General features: G+C 37.7%; 1 protein-coding gene across 1 annotated transcript; it reads right to left on the bottom strand.

Moving 5' to 3' along the window:
* Positions 1-561: 561 nt before the first annotated feature.
* LOC100488078 (cytochrome P450 4B1) lies at positions 562-16,317 on the bottom strand. Its single transcript, XM_012961597.2, has 12 exons — positions 15,998-16,317; positions 13,061-13,205; positions 9,695-9,739; positions 7,155-7,282; positions 6,587-6,711; positions 6,302-6,453; positions 5,320-5,426; positions 4,404-4,594; positions 3,477-3,610; positions 2,759-2,823; positions 1,657-1,739; positions 562-1,124 (listed from the first exon to the last, which is right to left on the bottom strand). Exons 1-12 carry the CDS (start codon positions 16,178-16,180, stop codon positions 950-952), a joined length of 1,533 nt encoding a protein of 510 aa, XP_012817051.1. The 5' UTR covers positions 16,181-16,317; the 3' UTR covers positions 562-949.
* Between the last annotated feature and the right edge of the window lie 141 nt (positions 16,318-16,458).

Raw genomic sequence — 16,458 nt, 5'->3', positions numbered from 1 at the left:
TTAGTATAGATATTGGTATATTTAGTTTATTTATTCGAGTGGCTGTGTAAATGTCTGACTCACTATTTGAATTTAAAGGGGAAGACCATCTTTGAACTAATTATTGTCACATGACAACAAACATTCTATTCACAGAAAGCAAATTGTTTGCAACATTTGAACTGGATTCTTAAGCGTTCAAGACAAAGACAATCAGAAATAAATGCCCATATGAGGCACTAATAGGCTTCCAATAAGCAGGCCTGCACTGGGATTCAAAATAGGTCCTGGCATTTCAAGTACAAAAAGGCTCAAACAGCCCCCCACCAGCCCACTATATTGTAACTAAGGTACCTTACAGCAGCCAGAATCCACAGATTGCCCATCTGAGCCTGCCCTGAACCTTAGATTTTGTAACATCTGAGGAGGCACCAGTTACTCATGCCTGATATAGAAGCTTTGGTTAAATTATGCAGCACTACATAAAACACATTTTTCACAGTTGGCAAGTTCACAGAATAAGATAAATTGACTGGCTGTACTAATGCATTTCTACATACTTATTACACAGGACACAAGGAATGTGATTGATAGCACTTTTTATTGTTATTATTAGACTTTATTTATATAGCACCAAGTTGCTATGCAGCGCTTTACATAGATTGTTTAGCATTCACATTATTCCATGCCTCAGTGGAGCTTATAGTTCATGTGCATACACTATGGTCAGTTTTATTAGGAGCAAATAAGACTACTAGTGTGTTTATAGAGTGTGGGAGAAAACCAAAGTACCTAGGGAAAATCCACAGAGGAAAGGACATACAAACTCATTGCAGATAGTGCCTTGGATTCTAACTCAGGAACCCGAGCATGCAAGTTGGCAGACCAACCACTGAGTCACTGTTTATCAATAATTATTTGCATCACAATATCATCTCTAATTGTATAAGGTTGATGTCTTCTGTTGGCATCAGTCCCCTCCTACTCTCTTCAGTTTTAAGTGAATTCCATTCAGTGAGCGTAGCACAAGCTGAGGGGCTGTCAGTGGCTCAATTCCAGTGTCAGGAAATAACTCAAACCTTTGCAAGGTCAATGCAAGTGCTACTTTCATCTCATTCATGGCAAAGTTCTGGCCAATGCAGTTCCTAGGGAAGTAGGAAAGAGATATTAATTAAGCCATCTCAGTTGCCAGGGGTTTGGGGGTCAGTGCTATAAGTTATTTATTTTTTGCATAATTCCTTATCCACAAAATTAATTTGATAAATTACCTTGTTTGAAGTAAGGATAAAGCATTAGAATTTATAAAGTGATACTGGCACATCCAAGTTTGTCATGAACATGTTAACATTCCTTGCAGGGGCTTTGGATAAATATTCCATAAAGCAGTCCAAGATGTTACTTTTGAAAACACATACCTACTGTTATTTTGGGTGTATAATGCAATGCTACTTAATTATTTTTGACACAACATGTCCCCTCTAAGTGAACTCACTGCTCCCCATTCTCAGAAGCAGCCTGATTCTATTTTTGTGCAAGCATTCATGTTATGCTATTTTTAAGTCCTAATATTTTGTACTTGTGAAATTTCAAAAGCTATCAGAATAGGCAAACTTTTCTCAAAAATAGGTTTTGGCGTATTATTCACGGGTGAGCTCAGCTTTGAAGAGAGTAACTTACCTAGATCCAGCGGAGAAGGGAAGAAAGGCATGTGAGTTCCTCTTGGCTGAATTCTCAGCAGAAAATCTCATTGGGTCAAACACCTTTAAATAAATGGCAAATAGTTATTTACATACTTTAACATATTAACCACACAGGGTGATCTTTTGACAGACCGGGCTGGCAGCTTATAGGCTTATATATACAGTAGGGCCAGTCAACGGTAAGATGTCGATCAGGCAAGTTTAAAAAATCTTGTTAGGGCTAGTAGTAAATTGGCTCATTAAGACAGGCTTTGCCCAGACGGCTTGCAACCCCTCAGTGTGATTGGGCCCATTTCATGGTGGGCAAATCGGAGAAAGAGCCACTCGTTTGGCTAATTTGCCAAAAGAGACGATCTTTCAGTGTATGGCTAGCTTTACCCTTCAGAATGCCTCTCTCAGCAATTTGTCTTTATTCACAAAAGAACGGAAGTCAAATATTGATGAACAGAGCAAATACATCATCCATTTGTGTAGACAGAGCTTTAAAAAATCGCTTACTGTGACAAAAAGCTGCAATTAAAGAAACACATTACAGTAAATAAAACTTGATTATTTCACAAACAATCATTTGTATCATCATTTCTATTATCATAGAAAGTTATCTAAGTTGGTCCATTTTGCAGTTGGCTCATTATGTTTGTTTTTAATATGATTTGACTTTCTTTTTGGCCTACCACTGAAATTAAATTTAAAGCATTATCTTGTTGCTGGGGTTAGTGACCCCTACCAAGCTGGCTCATAGTGCAGCTATTTTTTAATTGCTGATATTATTTTTAATGCTTATCTTTCTTTTCAGGCTTTTTTCTACCAATACATTATTGTGACACTGAAACTAATTCATGGTAGTTTTAGTGATCTTAGCAGCCAGATAGTTCTATTCTCATTTGGTGAGTTGCAGAACAACAAAATGTAATTTAAAAAATTGTGGAAAAAAAAAATAACCTGTCATACCATACCAGTTTCTGCACGGTCATAATATGCTTAATTTTGTAATATAAATTTTATGAAGACTTTCTGGGAAAGTTAGGAAAATGTACACATTTCTATGAACAAAAAATGTTCACACAAAACCTAAATACCTCTGGGTCTTCCCATATGCTGGAGCACCTGTTAATGGCATACAGGCTCAGAAGAACCATAGAATCTAACAGAAAAAGGGTTAAAAGTTAGAATGCTTACTGGTCCAGTATTTGCATTGTGCAACACATAGAAGTCCCATAAATCTGCTACATAGTTTTACAGTACATGGTTTTCTCCTATTAAAATTGTTGTGAGCAGATGGTGAGTCAGGGCTGTCCAACTGGAGGCCCATGTGGCCATTCATAGGATTTTATAAGCCCCAGTCTGCTTAAAGGCTCCATAGACTTTATAGACAAGGTATTCTGTTCAGAAGTCATTACACCTGACTTTTCATGCCTATTTCTATATGATGTGTGTATGTATGTATATATATATATATTTTTTTTTTTTAACATAAGTATGGGATCCGAAATCTGGAAACCTGTAATCCAAAAAGCTCAGAAATACAGAAAGGCCATCTCCTATAGATATAATTCAAGTTTTTAAATAAAATATTTTAAATTATTTTAAAATAAATAATTGATCCCAGCTAAGATATAATTCATCCCTATTAGAGGTAAAGAAATCCTGTTAGGTTTATTTATTCTTTAAATTATATTTTAGCATATTTTTAGTCTGGATAACAGGTTCCATACGTATATCTGAAAATGATGTTGTCTTGCAACTCATCATTCAGTAAAGGATTATATTTATGGCTTATAAAGAAATATAGCAAACCTTTTGGGAGGCTCCGTCCATCGCAAAAAGTAATTGGTTGGGTAAGTTGTCGGGCTATTCCTGGGACAGGTGGATAAAGCCTCAGGCTCTCCTTTATACACAATGTGGTATAAGGCATCTTTCCCAGGTCATCCCTGTCAACACAAAAATGCACCAATAATCTAAATATTTTTTTAAATGCCAGAAGATTTTTGAACATTTTATCCTTAGATAACCAATGAATCTATAAATTCTTCAGAACAACCAACTTCTGCCTGAAATTTTGTCCATAAAGGCAGAGTCATATTTATATAAAGGCACCTTAGGCAGCGGCCTTTGGGTGCATATTTAATCGCTAATTTTTCTTTTACAGCAAAATTAAAAACCTCCACAGCAGCAACCAGACTATCCTGCATAAATCCGTTGTCGATGGAGCTGGGGTATGTGATGGGTTGGAAGGCAATTTGGAGGTGATGTAACTTCCACAGACTGGGGGGCGCAGTTGGGTCTGGTATTTAGACCTGGCACCAGACCTAAATACAGCACTGCATATAGGACTCTTTTAAAGAATAAAAATGGAAAGCCCCATGTCTCTTGAACACGCCTATACCAAATATTGTTTTATGAGATTCCTAACTCATACAGATCATCAACCCAGAATGGAATGATACTGAATTTTTAATGAACTACACCAGAAATTAGCCTACATTTCATTGCCAAAAATGCCTCTAATATTCTGTTTTTCCCAGAATAGCATATACATTTTTGGAAATTACACATTCTGAGAAATTCAAAATAGGAAAATGTTGAGGATGTTTAGGTACTTATGGCTGATATTTATGGGAAGGGATCCTGAGCAAATCACCTTTTTATGGGCTGCTACTTGTACAGTTGATTGAAAAGCCTAGTGAAACATAGATTTTAAAGCCTAAGATGGCAGCTTCTCACCAGTCTACAGTTTGCTTTCCTCCTAGGACATCCCTGATCTCCTCCCGACATTTCTGCTGGTGCTCTGGGTACTTGGCCATGCAGTATAAGGTCCAAGAGATCCCACTGGCTGTTGTGTCATGACCCTCAAACATAAATGTGTCCACCTCTGCACGGAGATCCTCATCAGATAGACCTTTTCCATTTTCATCCTGCCAAGAGAAATTAAGACTTCTTTAAAAAAAAAACTTTACCTGTACATGTAATAAAGAAGACACTATCAAATTACCAATCATTACCTTCATTTTGAATTCATTTTAAATCCAAACTACATTAAACATTTTTTTATGACTGTATAGAAGAAGCTACTCTTGGGGGTACTGTGGTTAAATTATAATATGTGTATATACCTATTACATATGTTAAAAAAGAAGGAAATGTAAAAACTAAGTAAGCTTTATCAGAAAGATCTATATAAATATAGCCATAAACACTTACAGAACTGCTGATCTGGGTCCTCTGTGAAAAGAAACACCACATTTCTTTCCTTCTATTCTATGCATGATCTTCTGTGTCAGATTTCCCTCTCTCAGAAAAAAACCTTCAGGGCATGCACAAGCCTGGTTAGTTTGCTCTTCTCTCCCCTCCCCCCCCTCCCACCTTCTCCTCCTCCTAAAATGGCAGCTGCTATCTAAAACAAACAGAGGGAGCTTCTAGGTATGTATGATAAAGCATTCTATAGAATAAATATAGCATGCACTGTTGTGCAGAATAAATATAGCTTCCACTATTGTGACTAATCTATTGGCAATAAAATGCCTCAGTAGATTTTCTTCTCCTTTAAAGCTACATCTTAAGTATGCTTTAAAATAGACAGTGTAAAGTAAGCATATATATATATATATATATATATATATATAATATCAATATCCATCACCTTGGCACACAAAAGGATATCAAGGAAGTCCAGGTGTCTCTTCTGTTGGATCTTCTCAAGCTCATTTTGCTCATGCAGGGACTTTTTTCTCTGCTTAATTACTTTATCTGTTCAGAGGAACACAAGCACAAGTATTAATGTATTAATGTAAATGAGAGATACAAAATTAATCTACAGAGTGGAGTGGACTGAGGTCTTATTAAATTATTGGCACCGTTATGGTGTTTAAAGGTGGAATTGGCAATACAAGCTTTACCTGTGTTCTCTGTGCCGGCAGTAGCCACCAAGTTCCCATTTATATTGATGCTAAACAGCAGCAATTCGGCAACTGCATTCTAACTACCACAATTGCATGAAAGAAGGTGAAGGCAAAAAAAATGCAGTTTTATATGTGCACAAGTAATATGCAAACAGACAATTTTAATCACCATACATTACGGTAAAATTATTTTTTCTACAGTTTTCATAAGCCCTTTCTAAAAGCTTGCAATAAAGACAGAAAATGTGGAATGTCAGGGATTCTACACAGCTCTTACAGCCACAGCTTAAATTTAAAGTCAAAAGCCAGTTGGCGAAAAATAAATATATTACACCAGGGGTTATTCATTTCAAAGTGACGTGCCCCTCACACTAGTTGTGACATGTAATCATTGTCATGAAATTAGAAAAAAAAAGAAAAAGATTTTTTTTTATCTTTATGTTTATTGTATTTAGCATTTTTTTATAAAAATATACATATATTTGCATGTTACATGTGTTTGTTCATCTGCCAAATGGAATAAAGGTTAGTTATTGAAAACAGTGTTTTCATAATTAAAATGTATTTTTGAATGATTTCTGTCCAATATTCATATTGGCCTAAACTGACCCAGAGACAGAATTATGCAATTTCACCAGGGGCAATTTGGGGCATTTTTTCTTAATGCTTCACTACCTTAAAGCCACCTTTCTGCCTTAGGCCTTAGAAAGTGAGAGGAAATACCTGTGTGATCATGGGCTACTTTTAATGCTCTTCGGAAGCGGAACCCATGAGGGCTTAGGTAGAAAATGAAGTCACTATGATATGGAAGGAAGGTGAATCTGTGGTCAACCAAGTAAGAGAGCTCATATACGGCTTTGATGTATTTATTTTCACTGTCATGAGAAAGAAAAGGAGACAATCAGTTTTAAACTACTGTAATTAACAAGTAATTTACTATATGCCGTTTTATAAAGTTGCTGTGGGGCCACATAGGAAAGCAGGTATGTGTAAATGGCAGCTGTTTACCTGTTATTCTGGCAATTGCTATGGTAGCTAAAGGCACACTTCATGATGCTGTCCAGTGTCATTAAACTGACATGATGGAAAAGTTCCACTGGCTTCTTATCTGAGATCTCCTTATCCCATTTGTCCTGCAGCAGAAGGTCAAGATGAAACAAACATACAAATTGTGGCTATGTAATTAAAGGTCCAAAGAGAGCTCCAAATTTAGTGACTTAAAGAAACCATATCAGATGCTTGCTTTTAAATAGTACACCAGTATTCACTGCCATGCTTTAATAGATGAGGAAGATTATGATTTGTGATTTTAAGTGATTTATTTAAAAGAAATCATGAAAAATCTTAATGACAGCATGTAAAACCCATTAAAATTCCATGATAGTCAATGCATTTTTGTTTTAATAAACAATTACAGTTTTATGTTTTTTGTGTAGAAGAGCCTATAGTATCTTTCTTCCTTGCCTCTCAGGTGTGAGGGAGAGAGGTTATTCTATCCATTTGTCCTGGGGTCTCCTAACAATTTATACTATGAGTTTACTCACAATATCAAACATTTATATTTAAAACATCTTACCAGCATGACATTACTGCAGTCTGCCATTAACTTCACATAGGGCTTGAGAACATCATAATGGAATGCTGGAGTCAATAGTCGCCGATGTTGAAACCACTTCTGTCCAGACAAGACCAGTAATCCCTTGCCTACAAAATATGGAGGACTTGAGCTTTTGTACAAACAAATAGGGTCAATTAAAGACCTTATGCACCTTTTAGTACACATTTCAAAATAAAGAGGACAAATCTATTATGCTCCACCTGGATTTGTACAGGTATGGGATCCAATGGCCATTAAACCTGTTATCCAGAAATTTTACATATATGGCAAACTATTTTCTTTCTTTCTTTCTATCTATCAATCTATCATGTATCTATCATCTATCTAATCAGATTTTGCTTCTGATTTCCCCTCCCCCCAACTCTTACTTAAATTCTACTGCGGACTATAAGGTTCTCTTTTTTTATTTCCTACCAATCAACATGTGACACACAATCCCTGTTTGCATTTGTTTTTTATTTCTCTCTGTAAGGCTAATGCCAGACGAGGCGTAGGGTGGATATTTTCGGCTAGCGGAAAAGTGCTTGCTGAAAATTCCGCCCTACGCCTCCTACATGTACCTGCACCCGAATGAATGAGATATGCTCGGGTGTAGGCACATGGAGCCGATATACGCATAAAAACACGAGACTTTGCATTTTATCGCGTTTTCATGCGTATATCGGCTACATGTGCCTGCACCCAAGCGTATCTCATTCATTTGGGTACAGGCACATGTAGGAGGCGTAGGGCGAAATTTTCAGCAATCGCTTTTCCGCTTGCCGAAAATATCCGCCCTACGCCTCGTCTGGCATTAGCCTAACTCATCTTAACTTAATTTTGCTAATTAGTCTCTAGCTTCAGTTCCTTCTCCCAGCAGGTGTATTCCTTTCAACAGGATGCAGAAGCAGAATTCAGAGCAGGTGGTGGAGTGATATTAATGGCGGCATGTTCTAACAAGGTGGTCTATTAGACTCTTCCTCCTTACCCCATGCCCAGTGGGGTAAGGCGTATGTGTAATTACAGCTTGGGAGTACATACCTCTGACCCGTAGCCAGAAATATATTAAGTCCCTCAGGCCAACAATTGGATCATAACTGCCCCTATGCAGACAGTCAGGTTAAGTATTACATTGATGCAAATATGCGGTCCTCAATGCGACTGGAAAATCAAACCTGCCCAATTGACGTCTAGCTGATTTTCGGCAGATAATGGTCAGTTATTGTAGGCCCATCAGGCAGATAAATTGCCAAATTGGCTTTGAAGGGACTGAATCGACAGCTTAAATCTGCCTTTGTATAGCCACTTTAACTTGTGGCTAAAATTGTTTAGGTGTTCACTTACTGTGAAGCATAAAGGTTTTTCAAATGGATGCTGATTGTGCAGTTAAATCGAACTAATTGTGGTACCTGTTAGTGTTTTTCAGTAGATGCCAGGGCAGTGAGACAATCAAGTTCCCTGGCATCTGTCTTCATGCCTTTCACAAGTTTACACAGACTACATTGCTAGATCCAATAATAAAACAACAGACACGCAGGTAATTTTTCTGGCATACAGGTATGGGATCCCTTATCTGGAAACCCGTTATCCAGTTCTGAATCACGGAAAGGCAATCTGCCATAGACTCCATTATAAGCTAATAATTCAGATTTTTAAAAATGATTTCCTTTTTCTCTGTAATAGTAAAACAGAACCTTGTACTTGATCCCAACTAAGATATAATTAATCCTTATTGGAGGCAAAACAAGTCTATTGGGTTTATTTCATATTTAAATGATTTCTAGCAGACTTATGGAGCTATGGAGATCAAAATTACGGAAAGATCCCTTATCCGAAAAACCCCAGGTTCTGAGTATTCTGGATAACAGGTCCCATACCTGTACTGAAAACCCTTTACTTTGAGTTAGATCTGGAGAATGGGAAAAAAATATGTTTCGTATTCTGTGTGGTCTAACAAGGAACATTAAACTGACATATATTGCATATCAAGTTTTATATTACATGTTATATTACATAAAGAGACTGTATATCCCTTTTCATTATTGGTTCAATGAATAGGGCTTGTGCTGAACATACATTTTGCCTCTTCTTTTTGATTAGGAAATATCTGTGGTTTTTGTTATTTTATTTAATATTTAATCCAGCAGTCCACTAGGAGGTGTTTGTTTGTTTATATAAATAAACCACACCCTGTGTATGTTTTCCCACTGGCAAGTTACTTTATTGTTTGTGGGAAAGCATTTTGGGAGATTTGTCACCTGTGGTTAAATTGTGCTATTATAAGGAGCAGCTCATGATGCAGAGGATTCTCAGTGGGCTACTGATTTGTTTGACTTTGAATCTTAGGATCAGTAACTAGAATATAACATAAGATTTATTTTCTAATTTTGCCTTGCTTAAAACAACAAATAACAAAAACCATAGATATTTCCTAATTAAACGAATAGGCAAAACATATGTTCAGTACAGGCACCAATGTTAACAAAGAAAACATGTCATATCAAAAATATCCTACATACCAATCCATGGAGTTAAAAAGTAATAGCCAAAGTCATCTTTTGGGTCTGCAAAAAAAATGTCAATAAATAAGAAATAAAGTGAATATCAGATTACGTTGGGGGTTGATTTATGATCATGTGATTCTCAGGTTTGGGTAAACAAACTAATCTTTGTGCAGGCTTCTTTTTTAAAAAAAATAAAGCTTATTCACATTTTTTACTTAGTTTTACTAGAAATGATCATAAATCATCACCTTAGTGTTATGATTCCAGTCAATGCTCATGAAACATAGAGTTAAATATAAAAGATTAGTAATCCCCAAGATACTCACAAACTCAAAAACCTGTATAGCGCCAAGACAGAGTGGATTATATTATAAACTCAGCTAACCTGTATAGCATCACAGATAATGACTTACATTATAAACTCAGCTTACCTATATTGCATCACAGAGAGTGGGTTACATTATAAACTCAGCTAACCTGTATAGCATCGCAGATAATGACTTACATTATAAACTCAGCTTACCTATATTGCATCACAGAGAGTGGCTTACATTATAAACTCAGCTAACCTGCACAGAGAATGGATTACATCATAGGGTGGAAGTAAATATCGCTTGTCATGCTGTACAAAGGAGCAGGAATTTTTTTAGGTTTGTGCGACTATTAACAGTACATTCACCACAAAGGAAATCTGTGCTGCCAATACTGTGGTATAAATCATTTGTTTCATTTACAGCAGACATTTACCTGGCACAGAACTCGTGAATCAGTGGTATGTTTCTCTTACACACTCTCTAAAATACACAGATTTGTCTTACAATATGGACATTTCCAAAACACTGTTATTCTGTGTCACCCTTAGCATTATATGTTGGTTATTCAACCAACAGTGGTATTTAACAGTAGCTTAAATGAAGAGTTACAGTCCCCATTGCCCCTATTTAGACTATTTAGACCTCCTCCCCAGTCAGGTAGCTTCACACAGTAGCTCTGCAGGACATTAGGAACAGGCCCTGGTACATTCTCTACCATTGTACCCCAAAGATTTATACTAGTGGCGTTAAACCTAATCAGTCAAACCAGAAAATGGGACACTCCAATGATTCATAAATCATTACAGAACAGTACAAAATCCAAAGGTATATAACCCATATAAAAATAGGTGTTGTAGGTGATGCCTTCTGCCAAAATTGAATGGCCAAATGATTCTATACAACTCATCTATATCTTTCACCTTCTGTTCACTGAAAACAAGCAGAACCTCACAGCCCAATTCTATAAGGATATCTTAAGATAAAAATATCTCCACTAAAGGTACCAGCTTTTTATTAGAAAGAAAAAAAAAAGAAATCCAGTTATATTGTTGAGCTGTTCAAGATAATTAAAATGACTATTTACAATTTAGCCATGACTCTTAATCATTTTTTTTTTATATTTAACACTTTATTCAATTCTTAAAGAACAAGGTTGATAGTTGTAAAACATTTGTAATACATTTGTAGAGGCTAATAGGTAGCAAGTACGGGTACTATTGTACAATGGTTTCAGATTATTTCAAGTTTAGGAAGACATACATTAATGAATACATATTTAGAGAAAAAAACAATATAGGCAACAGGGTTTTCCATTGGTTGGTAATGCAGGACACCTTGGACATTCAGAGATGCTGGGTTCATTTAGGATGGGATTTTAGGAGTATTTAGCTATCGATGGAGTGCAGTACGAGGGTTTTCAAGCCAGGGACTCCTTACCCTGCCATATTTGTCTGGGTTTCCCCTGTTTATAGAAAATTTCTCTGTAAAGGAGTGCCATTTAGTGTTGGGGATTGTGTAAATAACCATTTGCTTGTTATGCATTTAGGGCTCTGGCACACGGGGAGATTAGTCGCCCGTGACAAATCTCCCCGGGTTGCCATCAGTTGCCATCCCACCGGCGAACATGTAAGTCGCCGGTGGGATGGCACGCGGTGGTGCTATTTCGGCAAATCGCCTGCGCAGCGTGTACCATCCCACCGGCGACTTACATGTTCGCCGGTGAGATGGTAGTTCGGGGCGATTAGTCGCCCGTGACAAGGGAGATTTGCCACGGGCGACTAATCTCCCCATGTGCCAGAGCCCTTACAGGTCAGGTAAAATAGTTCAGCTATTGCTTATACATGCATGTGTTAGGGTAAAGGTCTTTGATAATACAGTAGGCAGTATTAGGGCTCTGGCACACGAATTGCCATCCCACCGGTGAAAATGTAAGTCGCCGGTGGGATGGCACACGCTGCGCAGGCGATTTCGTCAAATCGCCGAAGCTGCCTCGCGAGGCATTTTCGGCGATTTGCCGAAATCACGCTGCCGCGTGTGCCATCCCACCGGCGACTTACATTTTCGCCAGTGGGATGGCAACTGATGGCAACTCAGGGAGATTAGTCACCCGCAAACAGGGAGATTTGTCGCTGGCGACTAATCTCCCCGTGTGGCAGAGCCCTTAGACAGTAGGCACACTGGTGATCCCATCACATCATGAATAACCTGGGTTATCTGCTTCCAGTAATTAATGAGTACCAGGCAAGTCAATATTGAGTGGTAGAAGTGGGACTATTTGAATGAAGTTTTGGAGAGTCAGGGGGGTTAAATGGGCTCTTTGAAGAATGTTTGCATTGTCCATTTTCTTGCATATGGGGAAGCATATTTGGCTCAAGGGCTATAAGACTCAAGGGCTTCTTCCCACTCCTCTTGGTCAATCTACCCAATATTTTCTTGGCATTGGGAAATGCTCCCTTTACCCATATATCAAAATGTTCCTGTAGTAGGTGAGTCTGTACAGTCAAGTGGAGTATAATTCTAAAGAGGGAGCACCCATAAAAACTTACCAGGAAATACCAGCTACAGTGCATTTGTTGTTAAAGCCTACATAATGTTAAACTAAGCGGAGAGTTAATTGACAGTGATTATTACAGGACAGTTCACCACCTTCGTCTAAGCATCATCCACTGGGGCCAGGGTCGTATTTACCATATAAGCACCTGAGGGCCCGTGCCTAGGGTGGCAACTTTCACTGGCACATAGGCGTGGGTGTATGGTCAATACTTAAGACAACATGGCACCTTGGTTTTCTGGGTTCACAAATGCACAGTACATCAGGACCTTCTGAGCATGTGCTGTGGGCAGCACCAGACCTAAATATTGACTTGATTGTGGCCTGTATTTGACTTTATATTTAATGTCTGTGTGCCTACCAAAAGCAAGTTTGGCTTCCCTTCTTCTGTACAGCTGCTATAGAATATCCAGCCTACAGCACTAGCAGTTGTACTTCAACAACAATATCAAGTTTAATCAGAATCTTGTGAATATTGCAGATGTACAAGAATGACTGTGAAGTGTATTCTCTTACCTTGACGGGATAAAATGGCTTTTGCATAGTCAGGGTGGCAGATAATCAGTGAAGCAAAGAAATTTCCCAGCCACATAGGGTAGGCGTATGGATATTTTTTAGCATAATTCATAATAATGTCCATATCTTTGCCATCTGTGTTAAACTAGATAGGGCACATAATTGAAAGAAATATTAATTTCCTTATTAAATGTTTGAGTAAGGTTTGGGAATTAATAAGATGTAAATGATAAAATGTGTAAAATTCTTACCATGTATTTATAATGTAGATAGTATAAGGGCCGAAATCAGTGCAAATGAGTAATAGAATGAATTCGGTTACACTGCATTTGTATCTGCCATGTCACTCTAACATGGTCCTGTGTAATTCTATAGGCAGGGAGACTTTATCAAAATTCAAATTTGTGAATGTTTTTTTTATTCGAATAAACTTGGAAATTTAACAAACAAAAATATGAATGTTTGCTTATTTATTAAAAAAAATGAACCAAAAAGGCTTCATTGAATAACCCAGCGAAAAAAAACCTTGAATGAATCAAATTCATATTCTACTCACCATTTTTAAAGGGTCTACAAACTCTGAAAAAATTAAAACAATTTAAAAAATTCTAATTAAAAAAATCAATTGCCCAGGACAACTCCCATTGACTTTTACAAGAACCCCAAGCTTTTAGATGAATGTTGATGCCTTTAACCCTTTCCCTGCCAACAACGTAGGTACTACATTGTTTTAAAAAAAAGCAGTTAAGTGCCAACAACGTAGTACCTATGTTATTGGTACCTAAGCTTAAATGTGCCCCCAACCCCTTTGGCAATGAGCCAAGGGGGTTGGGGGGTCAGTCTTGCGATGCAATTGTCGCAGGACCATCCTACAAGCAGCAGACGCGATCGCATCGCGTCTGCTGCTTGTACTGCTTCCTCCCGTGGACTGCAGCATGGAGGAGCAAGCAAGCGATCTGATCTTCAGGACAGGTAAGTGTGATTTTATTTTCATTTATACACACTTTTACACACACTTACATACATTTACATACACATACAACACACAATTTAGCACAGGTTTTTTTGTTTTTTTTCCACTCACAAAAACTTTTTACATTTTTTTTTAGTTTTTTTTCCCCCTAAAAACTGTTTATTTTGACAGCGTAACTATTGGATCAGATATTCTGACCAGTAATTATGCTGTCATGTGACTTATTTTGTTGTTTCATTGATTTGCACAATTTTTGTGGTTTTATTGCATTTTTATCCATATTTGTCCTGCTTCATGGTCATTCCCTATTTCTGAATGAAAACAAACAGGACACATAGATGGAAGAATAGATGTTAGCATATAAATAAAAGAGACTAGGAGAATAAAGAGGTTGGGTAAGGAAAGGAGGAAAAATAGTCTGGAGAGTGGGCCTTTTATCTGAGGTTTTCTGGTGGGCCCCTGGGTCCCAGTCTGACTCTGGATTTAATCATCCCCACTAGTGTAAGAAAATAAAATATAAGGTTGGTTTTGGAGATGTCTATTTTAATTGAATTGGGAACAAATTTGTTCCAGGAACTAATTTGCCAGGCAAAATTATCCATTGCTGTTTATGTGTTTTCACTTTGCCACTGTATTTATTAATCATTATTATCAATATGTAACCCCCTTTTGGCTGTAAAAGACAAAGTCTAGCTAGTGATAAAGCAGGGGGTACATAGGACACTTATAAACAAATGTATTTATTGTAATGGTGTATTTTAAGACGCTGCTACTTTTTTTCTCCACATATCATGTGGCACAGCCAAACAGAATTATATTTACATGGGTGGAGACTACAGAAATGTAGAACAGGTCATTGCAAGAGATGGTTCACACCTTAACAAATTCTCTTGGCCCTGATTACTGCTATGTGCACCCATCCACAACAGGATTTACAGTGCAGTGATGGGTTACTCCTTATTGTAAACTGGCAAACTTATATAGGTAAGCATTTTTAAGTGATTAAAGGAGGTGGTTCCTACCTTTGACAAACACACCTAAGGGAAAATAATCAGGTATTTGGAATATATATTTACAGGAGATGGTTCATATGTGGGTGCAGAAAACTGTAAAATAAAATGAAAACTTTTTGAAAGAAAACTGTAAAATAAAACAAAAAAATTTTGAAGACTCTTTGCTTCCCTACTGAGGTAGATAAATTATTGAACAGGCCTCTTAATTGCAGGTCTGCCCTCTGCCTCATACAGTTACCTCTGGTTCGCAAATCTGCCCTTAATCCCCTGAAATTGCCTGATTTGTGGATACACAAACAATATCTATCAGTAGCCCATAGTGATTAATAGTCAGAATTGGACAGATCAGCCTGTTTAGCTGTGCGGATATCCAGTAATCATACACTGGCAGTGAGCCATGAGAGCAGGTTTGGAAGTCACTGTACCATGCGTTATTACTCAACAGGTCCAGTTACTATAGATTTACTTATACTACATATGTATGTGTGCATGGGTTGCCAGCTTAACTAGCATTCTGGAAAACTGGCAGCACCTACTGGTCACATTTTTAAATGCAAACATTGTATTGTTTACTATGGGTAATTGCAGCTGCACTGCAATCTTGTGCCTTATTACATATGGTAATTTGTGTGTGTGCATGTGTGCTAGAGTGGTATGTGGTCAGATAATGTATACTTACCCAATATGTTTGCAAACTTCCTACTTCACCATAGAAATAGCCACTGCTGGTGAATCATAAAGGTGATTGGTTCAGCATATTAATTATTTTTGTTCACTTAATACTCATATTGTAATAATGATGGCATCTAATCAAGGTCTTTCACAAACCACGTGATCATCCCGTGCTATACAATCAACCCTCTTTGACTGTCTCAAATTTCTGCTGGCACTGGCAGTCTACTTTGCACCCTGCAAAATGATTCTCAACATAGAACAATCAATAAAACCTACCTCATGTGCGTTCCCATACAGCCAGTGACACTTGGGACCTGGGAAAGGGCTGAATGCTGCAACCAGAAACCTCCGTTTCAGATAAAGCTGAGTGGCTTTGTACAGTAGTAGCAGGAGGCAGAGAGAAGCAGCCCACGAGTACAGCTGGGCAGGGAAAAGCCCAAAGAGTATGTTGGATGCCATGACGGTAATACAGTCTGACCCTACTTAGTTGTCACCAGACATGTATATGCCATATCTAGCTGTGTATACTGTAGGAAAGAATTGGGTCTGCACAGGGCAAAGTCTGGACATAGAAATCTGCAAGAGGAGGGGCGGAAAGAAGAAAAAAGAATAGATACCGGAAGTAAATAAACTGTGAAAAAACATCTATCATTTATCGATCTACCTGTGAGACATAAGGAAAAGCATTCATGCAATCTTATTAATCAAATAAAGGGAGGTTGACTAGATTCAAGGTT

The sequence above is a fragment of the Xenopus tropicalis genome, chromosome 4 (genome assembly GCF_000004195.4).
Source record: "Xenopus tropicalis strain Nigerian chromosome 4, UCB_Xtro_10.0, whole genome shotgun sequence".
Lineage (NCBI taxonomy): Eukaryota > Metazoa > Chordata > Amphibia > Anura > Pipidae > Xenopus > Xenopus tropicalis.
The sequence above is the reverse complement of the archived record's forward strand: the minus strand, read 5'-3'. Positions and strand labels throughout refer to the sequence as shown.

Excerpts from the sequence above, each read along its gene's own strand:
- LOC100488078 (XM_012961597.2), bottom strand. The coding sequence starts at position 16,180 with ATGGCATCCAACATACTCTTTGGGCTTTTCCCTGCCCAGCTGTACTCG. Across the intron at positions 1,740-2,758 it reads GCATATGGGAAGACCCAGAG|GTGTTTGACCCAATGAGATT; the intron begins GTATTTAGGTTT and ends ATTTATTTAAAG. Across the intron at positions 1,125-1,656 it reads CCCTTCTCCGCTGGATCTAG|GAACTGCATTGGCCAGAACT; the intron begins GTAAGTTACTCT and ends CTACTTCCCTAG.